The following is a 25,185-nucleotide window of genomic DNA, read 5'->3' on the forward strand; positions in this document are numbered from 1 at the left end:
CCATTCTTAGACATTTGTTTATATTTAATGCTGAAGCAGTTCTACAATTTGATCTTCATCTCGTTTCTCATCTTCTGTTCCTCAATTATGTGTTACAATTACACTATAGTTTTATTTACTTAATTCTATTAATAATTTTTTTTATTTTTGTGTGCATTTCTGGTGATGTTTTGATGTTTTTAACTTAATCTTCTTCATCTCTTATTTCCCTTTGTTTCTGTCAAGTAGAAATAATTCTAATTGCATAAAGCAAAATACTTATTTCCCTTTTTCAGCTTGCCCTACATTTAAAAAAAAAATCATTTTCAATTCTTTAACAAAGTTCTAAATAAGGTTGAAAAAGTACAGAGAAAATTCAGAAAGATGTTGCCAGGACTGGAGGACATGAGTTATAAGGAAAAATTGAATAGGTTGGGACTTTGTTCCATGGAATGTAGAAGCTTGAGAGGAGATTTGATAGAGGTATACAAATCATGAGGGGTATTGATAGGGTAAATATGAGCAGGCTTTTTCCCACTGAGGTTTGATGGAACTGCAACTAGATGTCATGGTTAAGTGTGAAAGATAAAATGTTTAAGGGGAACATGAGGGGAAACTTCACTCAGAGGGCCGTGAGAGTTGCCAGTGCAAGTGGTGTATACAAATTCAATTTCAACATTTAAGAGAAGTTTGGATGGGTACATGGATGGTGGGGGGCTGGAGAGCTGTGGTCCGGGTGCAGGTCGATGGGTGTAGGCAGTTTAAATGGTTTGGCATGGACTAGATGGGCCAAAGGGCCTGTTTCTGTGCTGTTTATCTATGTCTCTATGACAGTATTTTCTTACATTGTTAAAATGTTCAAAGTAAAGATGATTATCAGAGTATATACATGCCTGTGGGCATACTTTTGCAAATCTATAGAACAGTAACTGTAAACAGGATCAATGGACAACAAACTGTGCAAATGTAGATATAAGTAAATAGCAATAAATAATGAGCATGAACGAACAAGATAAAAGTGTCTTTAAACAACTGTAGTTATCCCCTTTTGTTCATGAGCCTGATGGTTGAGGGGTAGTAACTGCTCTTGAATCTGGTGGTGTAAGTCCTGAGGCACTTACATCTTCTACCTGGTGGCAGCAGCGAGAAAAGAGCATGGCCTGGGTGGTGAAGATCTTTGATGACAGATGCTGCTTTTCTATGGCAATGTTTCATGTAGATGTGTTCAATGTTTGGAAGGTTTTACCTGTTGATGTACTGGGCTGAATCCACTACCTACTGTAGGGTTTTCCGCTCAAAGGCACTGGTGTCCCCATACCAGACAGCACACTTTCCACCACACATCTATAGAAGTTTGCCAAAGTTTTTGATACAATGCCAAATCTTCACAGACTCCTAAGGAAGCAGAGGTACTGTTGTGCTTTCTTCGCAATTCTATTTATATGATGGGACCAGGGCAGGTCCTCTGAGGTAGTGACACCCAGGAATTTAAGGTTACTGACCCTCTCCATCTCTGATCCTCCAATGATTACTGGCTTATGGACTTCCCTCTTCTGAACTCTGCAATCAGTTCCTTGGTAATACTAACATTGAGTGAGAGGTAGTTGTTATTATACCATTCAGCCAAATTTTCATTCTCTCTCCTGTATACTGATTCATCACCCTCTTTGATACAGCCCACAGCAGTGGTGTCATCGGCAACTTGTATATGGTGTTGGAGCTGCACTTAGCCACACTCGCAGGTGTAAAGCAAGTAGAGCAGGGGATTAAGTACACAGCTCTGTGGTGCTCCTGTGCTGATGGAGATTGTGGAGGAGATGTTTTTGCCAATCTGAACTGACTGGGGTTTACAAGTGAGGACATCCAGGGTCCAATTGCACAATTGAGGCCCAGGTCTTGAGGGTTAATGATTAACTTTGAGGGGATGATAGTGTTAAATGCTAAGCTGTAATCAATGAAGAGCATCCTGATTTATGCATCTTTGCTGTCCAGATGTTCCAGGGTTGTGTGAAGAGCTAACAAGATAGCATCTGATAGGTGAATTGGAGTGGATCCAAATTGCCACTCAGACAGGAGCTGATGCTTCGGCACCAACCTCACAACACTTCATCATTATGGATGTAAGTGCCACTGGGCGATAGTCATCGAGGCAGGTTACCATACTCTTCTTGGGGATTGGTATAATTGAAGCCTGCTTGAAGCAGGTCGGTACCACATACTGTCAGAGTGAGAAGTTGAAGGTATCTGTGAATAGATGTGAAAGGATTTAAATTGAAACTTTGCATCTTTCCATTTTCAAATTTTGGAATCTTGGCCAACAGGTTTGCTTGTAACTTCTGGTGCACCCAAACTGATCAACATTTCCCGTTGCTTATTGTGCTTGGGCCAATTAGGTCTTCCAAATGTAAGGCTCGATTGACTGAGTTTGGGATTTTGACTGCCATCAGCATATGGAACTCTTTGACTTTTCTCACGACATGTCACATTGGACTACTACTTACTGCTTGAGTCTACTTTGCTCACCTGGAAAGGTTCGTGGGTTCATAGAGTGATACAACTCAGAAATCGGCCCTTTAGTCCAACAAGGTCATGCCTATCCTCAATACCCATTTACATGAATCGTACATGAATCCTATTTTGTTCTTCCCATACTCCCATCAATTCCCTCTCCAGCCCCAGATTCTACCACTCACCTACATACTGGAGGTAATTTATAGTGGCCAGTCAATTAATCAACTTGCATGTTTTTGGGATGGGGAAAGAAACCAGGGCAGCATTAGGAAATCTATTTGGGTCACAGGGAAAATAGACACATTCCCCACAGACGAGCACTCAAGGTCAAGTTTATAAATTGGTCACTGGAGCTATGAATCAACTGATCTAGTACTGTAGGTGAAGTATTGTGCTGACCCTGAAAGGTTACAGCATCTTCCTCTAGAGTATTGATGGTATATCTTTGAAGTCCACTATTTTCACCCACTTTTACATAATTTTGGTATTTAACCACTCACACAGGCAAATGAAGTGTTATACAATGTTCAAGAATTATTATACATTCTTTTTGGTATAAATATGATTAACCACCTGAATAACAGTAATTCATTTTTCAGGTATGAATTAAAATATTATAGTGTAGAGTGCCTTCCTGCTTCAAAAGATCCACCATTGTTCCTGTACCCAAAAAGACCAAGGTCACATGTCTGAACAACTGGCGTCCTGTCGCACTAACCTCAATAATAAGCAAATGCTTTGACAGGCTGGTCAAGGACTACATCTGCAGCATGCTACCACCCACACTGGACTCCCTACAATATGCCTACTGACACAACTGATTGACAGATATCGCTGTAGCCACAGCTTTACACACCAACCTTAGACATCTGGAGAAGAAGGTTGCTTTTGTGAGAATGCTGTTCTTGGACTACAGTTCAGCATTCAACACCATAATTCCCTCCAAGCTCAACAAGAAGCTCAGAGACTTTGGCCTTCACCCTGCCTTGTGTAGCTGGATCCTGGACTTCCTGTCACATCGCTGGCAGGAGGTAAGAGTGGGCTCCCTCACCTCTGCCTCTCTGACCCTCAATACAAATGCCCCTCAGGGCTGTATCCTAAGCCCCCTCCTTTACTCTCTGTATACCCATGACTATGTCGCCAACCACAGCTCCAATCTGCTAATTAAATTTGCTGACAACACTACACTGATTGACCTAATCTCAAATAATAATATGGCAGCTTACAGAGAAGAAGTCATCACTCTGACACAGTGGTGTCAAGAAAACAACCTCTCCTTCAATGTCGCAAAAACAAAGGAGCTGGTTGTGGACTACAGAAGGAATGAAAATATGCTAACCTCTATTGACATGAATGGACCTGGGGTTGAGAGGGTGAACAGCTTTAAGTTCCTCAGCATAAACATCACCAAGGATCTCATGTGATCTGTACATACTGGCTGTGTGGTGAAAAAGGCACAACAGCGCCTTTTTCATCTCAGATGGTTGAAGAAGTTTGGTATGCACCCCCAAATCCCAAGAACTTTCTACAGGGGCACAAATGACAGCATCCTGACTGGCTGCATCACTGCCTGGTATGGGAACTGTACTTCCCTCAATCGCAGGACTCTGTAGAGCGTGGTGCGGATCTGTAGATGTGAACTTCCCACTATTCAGGCCATTTACAAAGACAGGTGTGTAAAAAGGGCCCGAAGGATCATTGGGGACCCGAGTCACCCCAACCACAAACTGTTCCAGCTGCTACCATCCGGGAAACGGTACTGCGGCATAAAAGCCAGGACTAACAGGCTCCTAGACAGCTTCTTCCACCGGGCCATCAGACTAATTAATTCATGCTGACAGAACTGTATTTCTATGTTATATTGACTGTCCAGTTGTACATACTATTTATTATTAATTACTATAAATTGCACATTGCACATTTAGATGGAGACGTAACATAAAGAATTTTACTCCTCGTGTATATTGAAGGATATAAGTAATAAAGTCAATTCAATTCAAATATAATCACTATATTCAAATTCTCAGTGATGTGTGTTTCTTGCTCATCTTTACTGATTAATGAAAAAATAATTAATTATACCTGAATTCCCAATTAATAGTGTGGTTGGCAATATTGGGTTTGTTAATATGCATATAAATATCAGCCCTCTTTGTGAGATTATGTATGTAGATTAAATTTTAACAGAGGATCACATTATCATCAACTCCACCCCACCCTCATAGATTCTTCCAATCATCGACACAATATTGAATAATTTTCTCGCTGTTTTTTGAGATAATAGAAATATTACTGGCTGGATACTATTTGATCTTTTCCTTGACATGTCATGTTAGACTACAACTTACTGCTTTAGTCTACTTTGTTAATTACCCTGGAAAATTGAGAGTGACACAGCAGAGGAACAGGCTATTTGGCTCACTAAGTTTACCGTAATCACCAAGCAGCTATTTACAATATGGAATAATCTTCCCCTGCTTGAGCGTCTCCCTGTTTCCTTAAGCTAGGCAGGTAGCTAAACTGCAGTCCCGGCACAGTTGCAGTCTGAAGGTGATTTATTGTTCACCAACACATTACAGTGCACAAGGAGCTCATGTAAAAAGACAGCACAAAAGGTAGATTCAAATATTGATTGAAATTCTGACTTCGAACAAAGTGCTTCTAGCTACTAGAGAACAAAAGAAATGTACAAACAATATGAAATGGCCTACCTGATGATGAAAGCTAATTGCTTAACAACATGATAATAAGTAATCAACAACAGCTATGAACTTACAAGTAAGCAGTGAGATCTGGTAATGAGAAATAAAATAACAAACCACATCAGGAAGGACTAAATATGGAATAATCAACTTATTTCAAGATCTTAGAAATATTGCTTGTGGAATGTAATAGATCCAAAGTAATTTAAAGTCATTTCATGTTTAAGGCATAAACTAGGAGCTTCAATGTGAGGGCTTTCTGCTTGATTGCGTTTGGTTGTTGGGGGAGGTGCTTCTTTTTTATTTGGACTTACTGTTTCTTAAATTTTCTCAGATGATCAATCAATATTTGCAGTGCTTGTGACTGCTGTTGTTCCAATATCAATTAGCTGATTAGACAGACTAATTGCTTTGTATAACATGCTTCTACAGATCTGGCATATTTTTAAAATCTTTCCTCTTTTTCATTTTAAATGGAGGATTGATATATCATTGCCACTTTTTGGTAGTTCTACATTATGTGAAGCTTGTGTCAGAGTTGCTTGGTAAAAGAAAATCCTTGAACAGATTATATAAGATTAAAAGACACTAAAAGGATTTAGACTGGTTAATTTAACTCCAGGATTCTGTTTTACCATGCAAATTTTCAGAGAATATGTTCATATAGGTTGATTACCCCTTATCCGAAATACTTGGGGCTGTTTTGGATTTTTGAATTTTTTGGGGGATTTTGGAGTATACAATGAAATAGCTTGGAATCGTCTTTATTTTCAACTCTGAAATTGTGTGTTACTGGTAAGCTGTCTTTGTCTTACACTTGTTCATCATATATATGTACTTAACAGTATCAATTATTCCATACCATTAATATAATGAAAATATAATGAGTACAAAGTAACAAAAGCAGCACAGCAGCATCAGGAGAATAGCTGAATCAGCTGTCGAACAATAACAAACAATGGCAGGCTTTCAGTCTCCACTTACAATGTCATGTTTTGATTAAAAGGTTACAGTACACTGTATTTGTATTTTACTTCTTTGTTTTATGTAAGGTATAAGTCAATCAGCATTGTAGATTTCTTCTGGTGCTGGATCTTCGTGATCAGCAGACAATTTATAAATTTAATACCATGCCTTTTCTTAAATGTCTTAACCAGCCTGCTGAATCTTCACAATTACCTTCAATTTTCAGTTTATAGTGATTGATCTCTGCGTGTGTCATGATCAGCATACCGTTCAGCGGCATATGTTCACTTTGACACTGACACGGTATGTGATTGAGAGCTTTGTTTCTCATTTGATGCAGTGTTTTTCTATTTTCCATTATTTTCTGTTTGTTACATATGTGAGGTTACTTCTCAGAACTGTCTGTGATGCGTAGAGGCATGTACATCCCCTGGGAACTTTCCCAGCATCTTGTGGAATTTTCCATTTGTGATAAAATGTCAATGCTCAAAAAAATTGGATTTTGTAGTTCTTTGGATTTTGAAATTTCAGATAAGGGGTACTCAACCTGTATAAGATTATAGCGCTTAATATGGATAATATGTTCAGTGCTTTGTGCTTTCAAATTTCTGCCTCTTTCAAATCTGACATAAAATTGGAGGATCCGGCATCACTGGAAATCAATGGAGATACTCAAACCACCTCGACAGCCACCAATAATGATTCCATGCACAAAGTCACTTAGATCACATTTCTTCCCCCTTCTGGTGTTTGGTCTGAACAACAGCTGAACCTCTTGACCATGTCTGCATGCTTTTATGCACTGAATTGGTGCCACCTGTTGGCTGATTAGATATTTGCATTAATGAGCAGATGTACAGGTGTACCTCATAAACTGGCCACTGAGTGCATGTTAATTCATTAATCTCATCTTCAGGAATTCCTATTTTGAGCTTGCATTGATTGTTGCAAATTCCTTTAGACTTTTCGACTTATTTCGGCATAACTTCCTTTGGTTTCACAAATTCCATTTTAATTCTATCTAAAGTTCGAAGTTTAAGGTAACTTTATTATCAAAGTACATATATGTCACCATATCCAACCCTGAGGTTCATTTTCATGTGGGCATATTCAATTAATCCAATGTCGATAATAGAATCAATGAAAGACTGCACCAACAGGGCAGGCAACCAGTGTGCAAAAGACAACAAACTGTGCAAATACAGAAAGAGAAAAAAAATAGTAATCAATAAATATTGAGAGTGTGAAATGAAAAATCCTTGTAAGTGAGTCCATAGGTTGTGGGGACAGTTCAGTGATGGGGCAAGTGAAGTTATCCCCTCTGGTTCAGGAACCTGATGGTTGAGGGGTAGTAACTGTTCCGGAACCAGGTGGTGTGAGTCCTGAGGCTCGTCTACCTTCTTCCTGATGGCAGCAGTGAGAAGAGAGCATGGGTGGTATAAAGGTGTAAAGTCTGCAGTTTAAAGTCATGTGAAATTTGTTGAAATTTCAACAAGATTCATCATTTTCCCTGAGTAATATCCCATGGGATAAAAGAAAAGAACATTTTTTTTCATATTTTTATATGGAGCACTTTTTGAAAGCATTTGATATGAAATGTGTTTCAGACTGAAGCATGGCAGAGCAATGTTTTGTCCTCCCGGTTATATTCAAATACAGTTATTTCCCCCTGATAGCTGTTCCATCAGCAGTCAAGGTCTTAAGCTCTGAACTTCTTCCTAAAGGCCTGTAGTCTTGTTTACCTGATTTTTAAGCACTCCTTAAAACCAAGATGTGAACAATCATGGGTATCTGGCCTTAAATAACTTGATGCCAAATTTTGGTTCTTTTATTTTTTATGAACTCTTTTAAGATAATTTGCTGCATAATTTGATGAGTATGCTATATAAATACAAGTTATTTTTGTTAGCAAACCTGATGTGTGCATCATAATAGTAGCTATTGTTAAGCTTTTTGGGTAGATGGAGCTCATCAGCCTGGGAAGGCAGTCCATCTAAGAGAGGGAAAACTCTGATTTCAAACCTCCGCTGCCTTGCGGCCATACCCACTCATGGGAAAGGCTTCGGGAGTAAACCCTGAGGACAGATCCGGAGCTGGGGTCCCTAATGCAGTCCGACGTTGTCTTCAACCTTGTTCTGGCAACTCCTGCAATGACACTGGTGCCAAGCTGTATCGGCCCTTGTCCTTCCCTTGGACAACATCGGTAGCGTGGAGAGGGGAGACTTGCTGTAAGGGCTACAGCCAGTCTTCCATACAACCTTGCCTAGGCCTGCACCCTGGAGAAGACTTTCCAGGCGCAGATCCATGGTCTCGCAAGGCTAACGGATGCCATACTCGTTAAGCTTGGAGTCTAAAATCTAATTTAAGTTTTTGGCATTTATTTTAACTGCTGAATAACTGATACTATAGCTCTGCTCATTGCATGAATACTTTGGCATGTTCTCTGTGTTATAAAATTAAGGTATAAAATCCCACAGAAATTTGCTGCACATATTTAATGATAAGTGAGAAATAATGTTGAAAATATTTCATCAAAGCAGCTTTTTGGTAGCATATTGAAAGGGAACTAAACTATTCATAAAATATATATTCGCTTCATCTACCACAACAGACATGATTTCCTGTTGTCCACCCATTTTAATTCTACTTCCCATTCTCATTCCAAAATGTCAACCCATGGCTTCCTCAGCTTCTTCAATGAAGGCACTCTGAAGCTGGAGAAGCAACACCTCATTTTCTATCTAGGTAGCCTCCAACTTGACGGCATGAACTTCTGGTAATTTCTCTCCCCCCCCCCCCCCCCGATCTTTTTGCATTCCCCATTCTGGCTCCCCTCTTACCTCTTCACTTCTCCTCACCTGCCGAACAGCTCCCTCTGGTTTCCCTCTTCCTTTCCCTGGCCCACTCACCTCTCCTATCAGATTCCTTCTTTTTCATCGCTTTACCTTTTTCATTTATCACCTCCCAGTTTCTCACTTCAACCTCTTCCTTAAACACCTACCTTTACCTCACCTGGATTCACCTATCAACTGCCAGCTTGTACTCCTTTCTCTTCCTTCACCAATTTATTCTGGCTTCTTCCCCCTTACTTTCCAGTCCTGATGAAGGATCTTAGGCCAAAATGTTGATTGTTTATTCCTCTTCATAGATGCTGCCTGATCTGCTGAGTTCCTCCCACATTTTGTGTGTTGCTCTTAAAATATACATACATATTCAATTTAATATGAATTTGTATATTACTGTTCCTTGTTATCTTTGTTTGTGATGTAATGGTTAGATTGAGTCTAATACAGATTTTGATTTTTAGTACTGGTAAAATATTGAAGATTGATCTTTTAAAATTATTCTGTACCTTAAACTTATTTAGGCAAGCATGCAGAAGATATATTTGGTGAACTGTTTAATGAAGCCAACAACTTCCATATTCGAGCAAACTCTCTTCAAGATAGAATTGATCGTTTGGCTGTCAAAGTTACACAGCTGGACTCAACAGTGGAGGAAGGTAAGTAGCTACCCTGTGTGCTGAAGTTGGGTTAATTATTATGTTACCTTAAGAACTAATTTATTTTCCCATTAGTTTACTTGAAAAATATATGTTTTTCTGCTTATATTTTAAATAATGATTATTAAATGTCAAGATTACAAAATGTCTAAGACTACAATACAGAAAGAAAACAGATTCATGCAAATTAATGATGCACAGCTTTCCGGTACCATGAATTTGAAAGCTAATCCATCTAAATCTTTCCTAAAGCATATATTTCTTTTCTTTAAAAGAGAACATTGAATATAAATTTAGTCAAACTTTAAATTAGGAGTAGATGTGAATTGAAGAGTAAAACAATAAAGTTATCCTACTTAATATGTTTTAAAAAGGCTGAAAAAATTTGTCTACTACATTGGTTCATTTTCCGTTAAAATTAGACCATAAACAAAAATCAGAAGTATGTAGAATGATTCGTGAGGTCTGTGATTCTTGTTCCAGGTTCCACCTAGTTTCTATTGCATAATATGTAGCGGGGCTGAACATAGCACTGGTGTCCATCATCTGCCACTTCTGAGATCTTTATTTGTCTTGGAATGAGCCATGCAGTCCATAAGACAATTCTGCAATAGTAGCCTTTCAGAGTGCCTGTGAGTCTTATTTTCACGCTTCTTAAAAGGGACATCCTTGAACCTAGCACTCGGAACCTGATGTGGTAGGCCCTTTGTAAGTTATTTATTTATCTCTCCTTTGTGACCTGCCCAACCCAAAAGCTTATAGCCGACAAACCCTACTAGCACCTACTAAATCCTTGCCTAGTCTACCCACAGATTCTCTTATTCCCAACAATTATCCAATCCTCCCTCCCCAGTCAGCAAATACTAATAGCTGCCTCTCCACACCCCAACATCTGAGTCTCTTGTTCCCATGATTTCCCTACACCTCAAGCTTTGGGTCTCATTGTCCTGCATAAAAATACACTTGGTCTTAACTTTGCTACTTACTATCTCTTGGATTAGGTATAGTATAAGAGTGATTGTGTGATCTATGCTGAGTTCATTATAGTTTAAAGTAAAACTATTAGTTTCAGCGATGCTTGTGGTATTCAAATGCACAATTTACAGTTCAGAAGAGACACAAGTAAAAAATCAGCTCTGATCAGAAGCATTGAGTTATTGCTGTAGTATTGAAACTCATTGTTTTGTTGTCCAGTCATCCAAGTCATTGAAACTAAGCATCAGCAGCAGAGTACAGAGGATACTATAATACCTGTGTAACATGCTGTAAGGTTTAACTGCTAATGTAATGGCCTCTCTGTAATGTTTCACTGCTCAGGCTAAGGAAATGGTTTCTCTGTAGCAGCAATGTTTGGGTTATGACTAGAGATAACGAGGCATGTTAGCCAATGAGCAAGATGTTGTTTCTTGTGGGTCTGGCAGAAGGGATTTCGCAGTCTTTTGTTGGGGAGAGATGAAGAGAGAGGATGCAAATGGAGAGAGTTGGTAGACCGCCGGACAGAGTGGACTGAGGAGCGAGGGTCCGAGGGTCGGCTACCCTCGGAGGAGGACGATGAGAACAAATGGCTGACACTGTGAGCTCCAACATTTGTGCATTAGGCTGTTCAGGAGAATGGGCCCTTTTTTTGTTTCTTTACTAACCATATAGTCAAATTAAGAATTATAAAGCTCAATCATTTTATCACGTATTTTGTATTGTTTGTTATTTCGTGGTACTGATTTGTAACAGGGGACACATTGCACAGTATCCACCTAAATGAGATTTCTTAAGTTTGGCCGGGCCGGGGGCTATCATCCCCTAGATTAGGCTGCTAGCTGAACCAAGGGTTGCACCTGTAATGTTAGTGATCGAAGAAGATTTTTCCCCAGATGTCTTCTTATGGAATTATGTATTATGTTGGAGCATAGGAATTGGTAAAAGGCCAGTGGGAGAATAATGATAAAAATAGAAGATTGTGAAGTTCAAAAAATCCTTTGAATCTGGTTTCTTATTGCAATAAATCAATTTAAAAAATGTATTACTGAAACTGATTTATCTACATCTAATATATACATATATATACATTTTGAAAACTTATAAGGTTTTATTTAGTATGCCAATGATTACTATACTATGCAAGAAATAATCTTATAAAGAATACAGGGCTTTAACATGAAATGTTATGCAGTTTCCTTGCAGGATATTAACATGAGGAAAGCTTTCAAGAGCTCTACAATGCAAGACCAACAAGTTGTTTCAAAGGGTTCAACTCCAAACCCAGTGTTGGAAATGTATAATAAGAGTGATAAGCCACCACCACTGAACATTCTGTCACAGTACAGGTATAAATATAATCAGAAAGCTGATGTATCTTGTTTTTGGAGCTTGGAATATCTTCTCCCTGCTACTATGCTTTCAACTGATTTCAATTCTCAGTTGCCTTGTAGTTTTGACATGTATCCTAGATCCCTATTGTCCTTCTATTGCTTTCTATTTGTTCCTTGTTATAACACCAAGGCTGCTATCTTGGCTGCATCAATATCAAAAGTCACCTAAATTTGAGACACACCCATTGGAGCAGGTGGAATTCCAGTCAGCTCAAATGTATCCAGCAAATTGTTATCTTTAGTCATGGCTCTCTCACGCTCAAATATCTGAATGAACATATCTGGCTTGTGTCAGAGTAGCCAGTGAATGTCTGTGTTTGCTTTGTTGGAATGGTGGTGTTGCGTTTGGTCAAAATGGTCTTCACATCACCAGCTATCTCAAAGCCTAAGGATAGAGGAGTGACATCCAGTAACAAGATCCTGTACATTTTCTGACATAACACCAGCCAAGTTAGCAGCCATTGTGTTATAGTATTAAAATTGGAAGCCTAGCAGAAAGCTATTCATCTTATTGTATTTATTGCTGTTGCTGTCCTTCAATGATATCAATCAACCACTGCACTGCTGAAAGTGTATGTGGTACAAACAGTTCAACTGTGTTAGGTATGCAAGAGAGTTAATACAATGGAGAATGCTTGCCACCCTGCTTCACTGCATAAACTCATATGGATGAGGTTGTCTAGAAGAGACAACTGCTCAATGCCAGGGTGCCTGTACGAAGATGAAAAGGGTGTAGCAAGAGGTACAAGAGTAGCAAGAGAACTCACTGCCAGTCTCCCTGCACCTGCACGTATTGTGTGCAGAATTTCATGAATTGAGCGCCACAAACATTGAACAGAAAACATTGGTAATGTACATTAGGAAAGGCAAAGAGCATATGTAGACTCAATTCAAAGGGTTAAAGAGGTTGGTGACCCATCTCCTCCCAGAGAATAAGGTTACAAATAATTTCTTTCCTAGAGAGATTGGGATAAGATGTACTTTAGGGAAACTTAACTGGGGACTGTGATCTTCTACAAATGGAAATGCTTGCCCCAAAGTCTGGCCTGCCTTTGGAAAGGTATTAAGGAGTTCAGGTAAATCCATCTCCAACTTCTTGCAGGATTTTCTATTAAAATACACATCATAAACACAACATTTTATAAACCCTACTAGCACCTCCAACCTCTTGTAACAACACACACACGCAATGCTGGAGGAATTCTGCAAATCAGATGGCATCTGTGGAGCAGAATATACAACAGACATTTTAAGCCGCGATCCTTCATCAGGACTGGAAAGAAAAGGGGCTGAAGCTAGAATAAAAAGGTGGGAGGCAGGGAAGAAGTACAAGCTGCTAGGGGATAATTGAGACAAGGTGAGGGGGTATGGGGTTGTGGGGGGGGGATGAAGTAAGAAGCTGAAAAGGAATAGGTGAAAAAGGTAAAAGACTAAAGAAGGAATTTAAAGGGAAGAATGGTGGACCCTTGTAGAAAGGGAAAGAGGAGGGAAGTGATGAGCAGGTGAGGAGAAGAGAAGGGTAAGAGGAAAACTAGAATAGGGAATTGAAAAAGAGAGGAGGGGGTGATTGTGAAGAAATTACTGGAAGGAAGAGAAACCAATGTTCATCTATCAAGTTGGAGGCTACCCAGATGGAATATGAGGTGTTTGAGTTTGGCCTCATCATGGCGGTAAAAGAGGCCATTGGGCCAATGACAGACATGTCAAAATAGGAATGGGATGTCAAATTGAAATGGGTAGCCAACGGGAGATCTTGCTTTTTGCAGTGGACAGAGCGAAGATATTCACCAAAGTAGTTGCCTCAATCTGCATCATGTCTCGTGAGTGGGAAGAAGAGACAGATATGATTAGTAATAGGATCTCATTGGAGATGTCAGAAGTTACAGTAAATGGTGTTTTTGGATCTATACATTGAATGCTGACTATAGACAGTATTCATAATTAAAGCCCAGAGGCCTTGAAATTTCAGAACCAAAATCAGGTTTATAATCACTCACATATGTTGTGTAATTTGTTGTTTAGCAGCTATAGTACAGTGCAAAACTTAATAAACTTACTGCAAGTTACAAAAATAAATAATGTAAAAGATGAATAATGAGGTAGTGTTCATAGGTTTATGGAATGTTCGGAAATCTGATGGCAGAGGGCAAGAAGCTGTTCTTAAGACGTAGTATAGGTCTTCAGGCTCCTGTAATTTCTCTTCAATGGTAGAAGGCCAAGATGTCTCAGAAGATGAGGGTCCTTAATGATGGATGCTGCTTTCTTGAGGCACTGCCTTTTGAAGCTGACCTCAGTGATAGGGATAGTAGTGCCCACGATGGAACTAGCTGAGTCTACAACCCTCTGTTGTATTGATCAATAGACCAATTGGTGCCTCAGGGTTGGGTGTGTATTCATCCATGCCATTCCCTGCCCCAGCACTCCTTCTCTTCCACCTGTTCCACACCCCTCCCGCAGTGTTCCACCCTTGCCATTCAGGACATTCCTTACTTCCACCAGATTTACAAACTCTCTCTTCGCTCTGTGTTGACAAATTTAGTACCTAAGACTTTTGCACAGTACTGTACATTCTCATGATTTATTTCTCTGATAACAAGTTGCTTATGATTGAATCCTGCACCTTTACAGCAATACAAATAGTATCACAGTGGAGATACAGGAGACTGCAGATGCTGGAATCTGGAACAACAAACTTCCGTAGGAATTCTGCAGGCTGTGCAGCATTTGTGGGAGGAAAGAAATAGTTGATGTTTCAGGTTGAAACCTGTGTCAGGGCCCTCCACTTTCACTCCTGATGTAGGTCTTGGCACAAAATACCAACGGTTTCTTTCCTCCCACAGATGTTGCATGACCCGCTGAGCTCTAGCACATTATTTGTTGCCCCACATAGCATGTCAGTATCGTTGCTCTGAGGATGATTCCGAAAATGAAAGGGTTATCATACATGGAACGTTTGATGGCTCTGGATCTGTACTCGCTGGAATTTAGAAGGGGGGGGGGCGGGGTTCTCATTCAAACATTTCAATATTGAAAGGCCTAAACAAAGTAAATGTGGAAAGGATGTTTCCTGTGATGGGGGAAGTCTAGGACAAGAAGCACAACCTCAAGATAGAGGGGTGTCCATTTTAAAACAGGGGTGGATAAATTTCTTTAACCAGAGGGTGGTGAATTTGTGAAATTTGGTACCATAGGCAGCTGTGGAGGCAAGGTCGTTGGGTGTACTTAAGGCAGAGTTTGATAGGTTCTTGATTGAAAATGGCATCAAAGGTTATGGGGAGAAGGCCAGGGAGTGTGGGCTGAGGAGAGGGGAAAAAAAGGATCAACCATAATTGAATGGCAGAGCAGACTCAATGGGGCAAATGGCCTATTTCTGCTCCCATGTCTTATGGTCTAATGATTTCTGATTGTGCTAAAAAATGATCACAAATGTAGCTGCTGAGGACAAATCTATTTGTTTTCCTTTCTGTCTTGTTGAATCATCTGGACTGTTTAGCTGATTAGGGCAGGGAATACTGTTTGAAGTAATGAAGTGATGCTTGTCTACTGTTCAGATCCATTGTGGTGTGTCATTTAATGAAATTTTAAACAGCAGTCATAGGCAATCATCGATGTTAATGACAAACTTCAGGACAAACTTTACTCCTCTATACTGTTATTAAGGAAGAGCTTAAATGATTTTTTTTAATTGCAGAGATGACAAAAAAGATGGACTTAAATTTTATACGGATCCATCTTATTTCTTTGACTTATGGAAAGAGAAGATGCTACAGGATACTGAAGATAAGAGGAAAGAGAAAAGAAGACAGAAGGTACAAGATATGGCAGGGGGTGGTGGATTTTTAGAACTCCAATATGCCCCAGAAATACCATGTACTGTCTTTCTATGGTAAAACATCACAAAGTAATTTGATTAAGGTCCTTAAAAATAAATTAACCTGGAATTAACTTGCTGCATTGCTAAATTTGGATATACTTTTATCTTAACCCAAGCCAATGCTAACTGTTAAAAATAGACTGCTTTTATGCTCAATTTTGCAAATTAATTCTACCCCAAGGTTTTAATGCTTTGCACATTAAAATACATGCAGGCTGCTTTTCAAAGAAGGAGACCTAAATGTAGTATTTTTGATTGCACATCTAAGAAAATGCTTTTAAGCATTTTGACTTTTGATCAAGCAATTCTAGTAATATTATAATGGCCTCATTTTAGCACTTCATTATTTATACTTCACTGCATATGTCATGAAGCTTGCACCTTTGATGTTTCACAAAGTTTTGTCAACTTCTGTGATCATCAGAAAGAATCACCTATTTTATGCATTTTGGAGACTAGTTATTGAACATCATTGACAGAGCCTGGAAAAGGCTAGTCATTGTATTTAGAATAGTATTTGGTTGCAGTGAATCAGAATCAGGTTTGATATCACTGAAATTTGTTGGTTTGCAGCAGCAGTACATTGAAGTACATAATTATTATAAAAAACTATAAAGTAACAATAAGAAATGTACAGTATGGTACTTAAATAAGTAGTGTGAAAAGAGAGCAAAAATTCAGAAAAAAATAATGAGGTAGTATACATGGGTTCATAGTCCATTCAGAAACCTGATGGCAGAGGGGAAGCAGCTGTTCCTAATATGTTGAGTGTGTGCCTTCAGGCTCCTGTCCCTCATCATTGATGGAAGCAGCGAGAAGAGGGCATCTAAGTGATGGGATTCCTTAATAATGGATGCCTCCAGTTTGACGCATCGCTTTTTGAGGGTGTCTGCATACTGGGACGCTAGTGCCCATAGTGGAGGTGGCCGAGTTTACAACTTTCTGCAGCTTTTTCCGATCCTGTGCAGTGGCCCCTCCATACCAGTTAGAATGTTCTCCACGATACATCTGTAGAAATTTTCAAGACTCTTTGGTGATATTGGAAGTTATTTCAAACTTCTAATGAAATATACTGTAGTTGCTGTTGTGCCTTGTTTATAATTGCATCAATATGTTGAGCCCAGGATGGATCTTCAGAGATGTTCACACCCAGGAACTTGAAACTGCTCAACCTTTCCACTGTTAATCCCTTGAGGAGGGCTGGTTCATGTGTCCTCAGATTCCCCTTCCTGAAGTACAAAATCAATTCCTTGGTCTTACTGACATTGAGTGCAAGATTAAAAACACAAAATGCTGGCAGAACTCAGCAGGCCAGACAGCATCTATGGGAGGAGGTAGTGACGATGTTTCGGGCCGAAACCCTTCATCAGGAAAGGGGCACTGTACTTGTTACCTGTTTAGATACTGACTTGAATGTATAACAGTACTTGTTACGAAAACCCCGTAACCAGGTAACTTACCAGCAAAGATAGATGGATCAGCTGAGTCGGATGCTACTATTTTCAAACGTTTTATTCAACAAGGGCACAAACGTATGGTTAATACAAAACATTCAGATCATACACGTCGTCAAAACTCAATCTAAAACACCGGTGTAACCATAATCAATCAGAAATAAGCTCTACAGTTGTCTAGGGGTTAATACTGAGTCCAACGGAAATATAGAGTCACTCAGAAGTTTGCCGACTTTTCCTTTTGGGAACCGCTGGGATTTTCACGTTGTAGAGAGAGAGAGAGAGAGAGGACTTAGAAAAGATACACACTTGCCCGTCGTCTTGGCAGAGCAAATCCTTGGAACCAGGGGAGCAGACTTCCCCGTTGTTATTTAAAAGCAGTCTTTCGTTGGTTTTAGCCACAGATTCAAATTCGGAATCTAACGCACGTGGCTTCCTTCAAAATGGCGTCCCGCTCCCACGGGAATCGATCTCGTGTCTCCTGGGTGCGTCTACTGGGTGCGTCTGAGGGTCCTCCCCTCAGACCCGCCTTTATACTTCTTCACGGGATCGCAGGTGTCAATCAAGTTGCAGGTAATGTGATCTCTCTCTCAACCAGCCCACTTTACCCGAGGGCTTTTCACGTGGTCTCCATGAGACAATAGTCAAAGTCACCTTTATTCTGCTTCTTGGGAGAACGTGGTCTTCCGCACGTCTCTCTCTCTTGGGTCAGTTGACCCCACTTAACTAGAGTTCTTGTGATTTTCACAAAGGAGGGGGCCAACGGCATAACACCTCCCCCCATAATGGGTTTTTAACCAGCGGTTAAAAACAGGTTGACACAGGATTTTTTTTTTTGAATCTACATACTACACAAGCTTTTCTCTTCACAGAGTACTACTGTTATACATTCAAGTCAGTATCTAAACAGGTAACAAGTACAGTGCCCCTTTCCTGATGAAGGGTTTCGGCCCGAAACATCGTCACTACCTCCTCCCATAGATGCTGTCTGGCCTGCTGAGTTCTGCCAGCATTTTGTGTTTTTATTTATTTCCAGCATCTGCAAATTCACTCGTGTTGCCTTTGAGTGCAAGATTGTTGTTGTGACACCATTCAACTTGCTGATCTATCTCATTCCCCTATGCCTCCAGGTCACCATCTGAAATTCTGCCAATACTAGTTGTGTCATCAGCAAATTTATAGATGGTGTTTGAGCTGTGCCTAGCTCACATGGTCGTGGGCATAGAGAGAGTAGAGCGGTGGGCTAAGTGCACATCCTTGAGGTACACCAGTGTGGATTGCCAGCGAGGAGGAGATGTTATTTCTGATCTGCACTGCCTATGGTCTCCCGGTGAGGAAGTCAGGGGTCCAGTTGCAGAGGGAGATACAGTGACCAGGTTTTGGAACTTGTTGATTAGAACTGAGGGTATGATTGTGTTGAACACTGAGCTGTAATCATTAAACAGCCGCCTGACATATGCATTGTCCAGGTGGTCCAAGGCTGAGTGGAGAGCCAGTGAGATTGCATCTCACTAGACTTATTGTGGCAATAGGCAAATTGCAGCAGTTCTTGGTCCTTGATTTAGGCAGCAGGAGTTGATTCTGGCCATGAACAACCTCTCAAAGCACTTAATCACAGCAGATGTTAGTGCAACTGAGTGATAGTCGTTGAAGCAGCGTACCCTGCTCTCCTTGGGCACTGGTATGATAATCATTCTGTTGACTGCAGTAGTGAGAGATTGAAGAAGTCCTTGAACACTCTACCCAGTTGGTTGCCATGGGTTTTCAGTGCCCTACCAGCTACACTGTCAGGGCCTGATGCCTTGTGAGTGTTCACCCACTTGAAAGATATTCTGACCTTGGCCTCTGATACATAGATCACAGGGTCATCAGATGTTGCAGGGACTCACACAAGTGTAGTTTTATTCTATCAAAGCATGCATTAAAGGTACTGAGCTCATCTGGGAGTGAAACATCAAAGCCATTTATGATATCAGGTTTCACCTTGTAGGAAGCAATGGCCTGCAAACCCTGCCTGAGCTAAAGTGCATCCAATTCCATCTCTACCTTGGCAGATAAAACAGATGACTCTTGACCATTAGATGTTCCAATTGGGTGAATAGGATTGAGACGGAACCACACGTCTGTGCACCATGATGAGTTAATAATAAAGCATACTTCACCTCTACCCTTAAAAGACTCAATCATCCTGTGTTTGTGGACGATAGTGAAAAGATTGGTCTGCAGCTGTGTCTGAAATATCAGGGGTGAACCATGTTTCCATGAAGCAAAGTAGACAGCAGTCTCTGGTACTGCAGACTTGCTCTGAGATGTTCAATTTTATTTTCCAGAGACTGTACATTTGGTAGTAGCATAGTCAGGAGTGGAGTCTAAGGCCTCTGCATTTCAATCGTACCTGCAGACTGGCTTGTGTTCCACGCTTCCGTTTTCTTAAAGAGGACCTAGTCTTGTAGCCCAATTCTGTAGTCTGGGATCTGGAATCAATGGATTTTTTAAATGTCTTAAAATTTTGTTGCTTACTGAATTGTAAACATTTGAGAGGAGACTTTGTTGCTCTCATCTGCATCTGGAAACCTATGATTCTAAGTACTTGTAAAATATTTGCAAAATTCAAAGACAAAATTTCACAATTATGGAAAACACTATTTTTAAAAGAATTTACTAAACTAAAATAGGCTAATAATCATAATTGAAACTTATTGGCTTGGCATTCATGTTAATGGAATGAATTTGAGCTAATAAATAGAGAAATATTCATTATTAATAAGACAAAGTGGAATAAATTAAATAGTCACAGGCCAGGTTGTTTAATTTCATAGGTAGACAAGTTATTGGAATCAATTCTGAGGGATAGCATACATATTAATCAAGGAAAGTTAGATTTGTTACAGGGAGGTTAAGTGTGATTAAACTGATAGAATTTTTTGAGGACGTAAAAAGGAGTGTGTTTTAAGCAGTATAAACAGAATTCATAAGAAATTCTGTAGATGCTGGAAATCCAGAGCAACACATACATAATGCTGGAGGAACTCAGCAGATTGGACAGCATCTATGGAAATGAATAAACAGTCGATGTTGTGGGCTCAGCTCCTTCTTCAGGACTGGAAAGGAAGGGGGAAGATGCCAGAATAAAAAGATGGGGGAGGTGAAGGAGGATAGCTAGAAGGTGATAGGTGAAGCCAGGTGAAGGGCTGGAGAAGAAGAAATCTGATAGGAGAGGAGAGTGGACCATGGGAGAAAGGGAAGAAGGAGGGGCACCAGGGGAATATAATAGGCAAATTGATATTCATCAGTTTGGAGGCTACCAAGATGGAATATGAGGTGTTCCTCCTCCAACCTGAAAGTGGCCTCATTGTGTTTTCCCTTCTTCCACTGTTGATGCTACCCTCACTTGCATCTCCTTCATTTCCCAGACATCCACACTCAGCCTATCTCCCCGCTGCCTTAACAGAGATAGAGTTTCTCTTGTTCTTATGTACCTCCCCATGAGCACTGGATTCAACACATTTTTTGCAAATTCTGTCATCTGAAGCAGGATCCTACCTCATGACCAAACTCATCTTTAGTTACCCCTCCACTCGCTGCTTTCTGCAGGGATCTCTCTCTTTGTGATTCCTTTGTCCATTTGTCCCTTCCCACTAATTTCCCTCCTGTCACATATCCCTGCAAGTGGCAGAAATGCTACACCTGTCCATTCGCCTCCGCTCTTACCTCCATTCAGGGCAAAACAGTTCTTCCAGATGAGGTAACATTTCACCTTCAAATCTGCTGGGGGTCGTCTACTGTGTCCAGTACACCTGATGCAGGTTGGTGAGACCCATTAAGGGACCACTTTGTCAAGCACCTCCACACCATCCGCCAAAAAAGGAACTTCCCCATGGCTAAACCATTTTAATTTCTATCCTCATTCCTGTTCAGTCATGTTGGGCCACAGCCTCCTCTTTTTGCCACAATGAGGTCACACCCAGGGTGGAGGAGCAACACCTCATATTCTGTCTAGGTAATCTGTAACCTAATTGCACGAACATAGATTTCTCCTCTGGTAATTTTTTTCCCTCCCCTTTCCTTATGCTTCTATTCTCCACTCTAACCTTTTACCTCTTCTCCTCACCTGCCTATTACCTCACTCTGGTGCCCCTCCTTCTATCCTTTCTCCCATGTTCCACTCGTTCCTATCAGATTCCTTCCTTTCCAGCCCTTTACCTTTCCCACCCATCTAGCTTCAACTAACACCTTCCAGCTAGTTCTCCTTCCCTCCCCCACCTTTTTATTCTGGCATCTTCCCCCTTACTTTCCAGCACTGAATAAGGATCTCAGCGCAAAATGTTACTTGTTTATTCATTTCCATAGTTGCAGTCTGGCGCATGGCCAAGTGGTTAAGGCATTGGTCTAGTGATCTGAAGGTCGTCAGTTCGAGCCTCAGCTAAGGCAGCGTGTTGTGTCCTTGAGCAAGGCACTTAACCACACATTGTTCTGCGACGACACTGGTGCCAAGCTGTATTGACCCTTGCCCATCCCTTGGACCACATCGGTGGCATGGAGAGGGGAGACTTGCAGCATGGGCAACTGCCAGTCTCCCATACAACCCTACCCAGGCCTGCGCCCTGAACTTTACAAGGCGCAAATCCATGGTCCCTCAAGACTAACAGATGCCTATTATTATTTGCAGTCTGACGTACTGAGTTCCTCCAGCATTTATAGTTTGTTGCTGTAAACAGAATTCAGCAAGGTCTTTTTAATCAGGTCAGGCTGGTCAAAAAAAGTAATAAAGGCATATGGGATTTAAGGGAGAGTGGCAAATTGAATTTAAAATGGTTCAGAGGCAGGAAACAGTAATGACTGATGAGTGCTTTTGTGATTACAATCCTGCATTGAATGGGTTTCTATGAGGCCCCTTGCTTTTTTATTGTAATGATGTAGATTTTGATGCATGTTTTAATGAAATACATAGTTAAGAAGGCACACAAGATTCTTCCCTGTATTAGCTGATGCATACGTTATAACAGCAGGAAGGTTATGCTATAATTATTTACTCTGTTTGACTATTGTATACAGTTCTGATTATCACATTAACAGATGTGATTGTACTGGAGAAGGTACAAAAATTTATTAACATGCTGCCAGGACATTTTTTTTTAACAAGGGAAGATTTGAAAGGCGGGGTTGTTATCTTGGGGATAAAGGATTTTATCAAGAAGTGTGAAAATAATGAGCACCCAAGTGAATAGGAGAGCCCTATTTTCCTTAATTAAGGGGTCACAGACCAGGGAGCATAATTTAAACCAACTGTTGGAAGATGAGAAAGAATATTTACATGTAAAGGGTGTTGTTGGTCTGGAACTTACTAGTTGAAAATGTGATAGAGACAGAAACCCTGATGTAGTTAGAGCTATGACTGACAAGGCTATGGGATTGGATCAGTAACTTCTTTATGACCATTGTTGTCATCATGGTCTCTGCTGTAAATTGTCAATTATAGAACATAGAATATTACAGCACAGTACAGGCCCTTCGGCCCACAGTGTTGTACCAACCCTTAAACCCTGCCTCCCATATACTCCACCCACCTTAAATTCCTCCATATTACCTGTCTAGTGGTCTCTTAAATTTCACTAGTGTATCTGCCTCCACCACAGACTCAGGCAGTGCATTCAATGCACCAACCACTCTCTGAGTAAAAAAACCTTCCTCTAATATCCCCCTTGAACTTCCCACCCCTTACCTTAAAGCCATGTCCTCTTGTATTGAACAGTGGTGCCCTGGGGAAGAGACACTGGCTGTCCACTGTATCTATTCCTCTTAATATCTTGTATACCTCTAACATGTCTCCTCTCATCCTCCTTCTCTCCAAAGAGTAAAGCCCTAGCTCCCTTAACCTCTGATCATAATGCATACTCGCTAAACCAGCAGCATCCTGGTAACAACACACACAAATTGCTGGTGGAACACAGCAGGCCAGGCAGCATCTATAAGGAGAAGCACTGTCGACGTATCGAGCTGAGACCCTTCATCAGGACTAACTGAAAGGAAAGGTAGTAAGAGATTTGAAAGTAGTGGTGGGGGGGGGGGGGTAATGCGAAATGATAGGAGAAGACCGGAGGGGGTGGGATGAAGCTAAGAGCTGGAAAGGTGATTGGTGAAAGTGATACCGAGCTGGAGAAGGGAAAGGATCATGGGACAGGAGGCCTTGGGAGAAAGAAAGGGGGAGGGGAAGCACCAGAGGGAGATGGAGAACAGGCAAACAACTAAATATGTCAGAGATGGGGTAAGAAGGGGAGGAGGGGCATTAATGGAAGTCAGAGAAGTCAATGTTCATGCCATCAGGTTGGAGGCTACCCAGCCGGTATATAAGGTGTTGTTCCTCCAACCTGAGTTTGGATTCATTTTGACAGTAGAGGAGGCCATGGTTAGACATATCAGAATGGGAATGGGACGTGGAATTAAAATGTGTGGCCACTGGGAGATCCTGCTTTCTCTGGCGGACCAAGCGTAGGTGTTCAGCGAAATGGTCTCCCAGTCTGTGTCGGGTCTCACCAATATATAAAAGGACACACCGGGAGCACCGGCCGCAGTATACCACACCAGCCGACTCACAGGTGAAGTGTCGCTTCACCTGGAAGGACTGTCTGGGGCCCTGAATGGTGGTGAGGGAGGAAGTGTAAGGGCAGGTGTAGCACTTGTTCTGCTTACAAGGATAAGTGCCAGGAGGGAGATTGGTGGGAAGGGATGGGGGGGACGAGTGGACAAGGGAGTCGCGTAGGGAGCGATCCCTGCGGAAAGCAGAAAGAGTGGGGGAGGGAAAGATGTGCTTGGTAGTGGGATTCTGTTGGAGGTGGCAGAAGTTACGGAGAATTATACGTTGGACCTGGAGGCTGGTGGGGTGGTAAGTGAGGACAAGGGGAACCCTATCCCGAGTGGGGTGGCGGGCGGATGGGGTGAGAGCAGATGTGCAAGAAATGAGAGAGATGCGTTTGAGAGCAGAGTTGATGGTGGAAGAAGGGAAGCCCCTTTGTTTAAAAAAGGAAGACATCTCCTTCATCCTGGAATTAAAAGCCTCATCCTGAGAGCAGATGCGGCGGAGACGGAGGAATTGTAAGAAGTGGATAGCATTTTTGCAAGAGACAGGGTGGGAAGAGGAATAGTCCAGGTAGCTGTGAGAGTCTGTAGGCCTAAAGTAGATATCAGTAGATAAGCTGTCTCCAGAGATGGAGACAGAAAGATCAAGAAAGGGGAGGGAAGTGTTGGAAATGGACCAGGTAAATTTGAGGGCAGGGTGAAAGTTGGAGGCAAAGTTAATGAAGTCAACGAGCTCAGCATGTGTGCAGGAGGCAGCGCCAATGCAGTCGTCGATGTAGCGAAGGAAAAGAGGGGGATGGATACTGGTATAGACTTGGAACATGGACTGTTCCACAAAGCCAACAAAAAGGCAGGCATAACTGGGACCCATATGGGTGCCCATGGCTACACCCTTGGTTTGGAGGAAGTGGGAGGAGCCAAAGGAGAAATTATTGAGAGTAAGAACTAATTCCGCTAGACGGAGGAGAGTGGTGGTAGAGGGGAATTGGTTAGGTCTAGAATCCAAAAAGAAGCGAAGAGCTTTGAGACCATCTCGGTGGGGGATGGAGGTATATAGGGACTGGATTTCCATGGTGAAAGTAAGGCGGTGGGGGCCAGGGAACTTAAAATCATTGAAAAAATTCAAAGCATGAGAAGTGTACAAGAAAGCTTACAAGAACTCAAAGCATCCTGGTAAATCTCTTCTGTACCCTTTCCAATGCTTCCACATCCTTCCTATAGTGAAGCAACCAGAACTGGACACAGTACTCCAGGT

General features: G+C 41.2%; 1 protein-coding gene across 12 annotated transcripts in view; it reads left to right on the plus strand.

The window, feature by feature from the left end:
* Positions 1-25,185, plus strand: part of LOC140726859 (actin-binding protein WASF3-like) — a 142,915-nt gene that overhangs the window by 88,092 nt on the left and 29,638 nt on the right. For all 12 annotated transcript variants that reach the window (XM_073043792.1, XM_073043795.1, XM_073043793.1 and 9 more), the window contains 3 exons: positions 9,526-9,660; positions 11,828-11,981; positions 15,718-15,835. In XM_073043792.1, the coding sequence (XP_072899893.1) occupies positions 9,526-9,660; positions 11,828-11,981; positions 15,718-15,835 (407 nt within the window). The remainder of the gene's footprint in view (positions 1-9,525; positions 9,661-11,827; positions 11,982-15,717; positions 15,836-25,185) is intronic.

Source organism: Hemitrygon akajei, chromosome 4 (genome assembly GCF_048418815.1).
Source record: "Hemitrygon akajei chromosome 4, sHemAka1.3, whole genome shotgun sequence".
NCBI lineage: Eukaryota > Metazoa > Chordata > Chondrichthyes > Myliobatiformes > Dasyatidae > Hemitrygon > Hemitrygon akajei.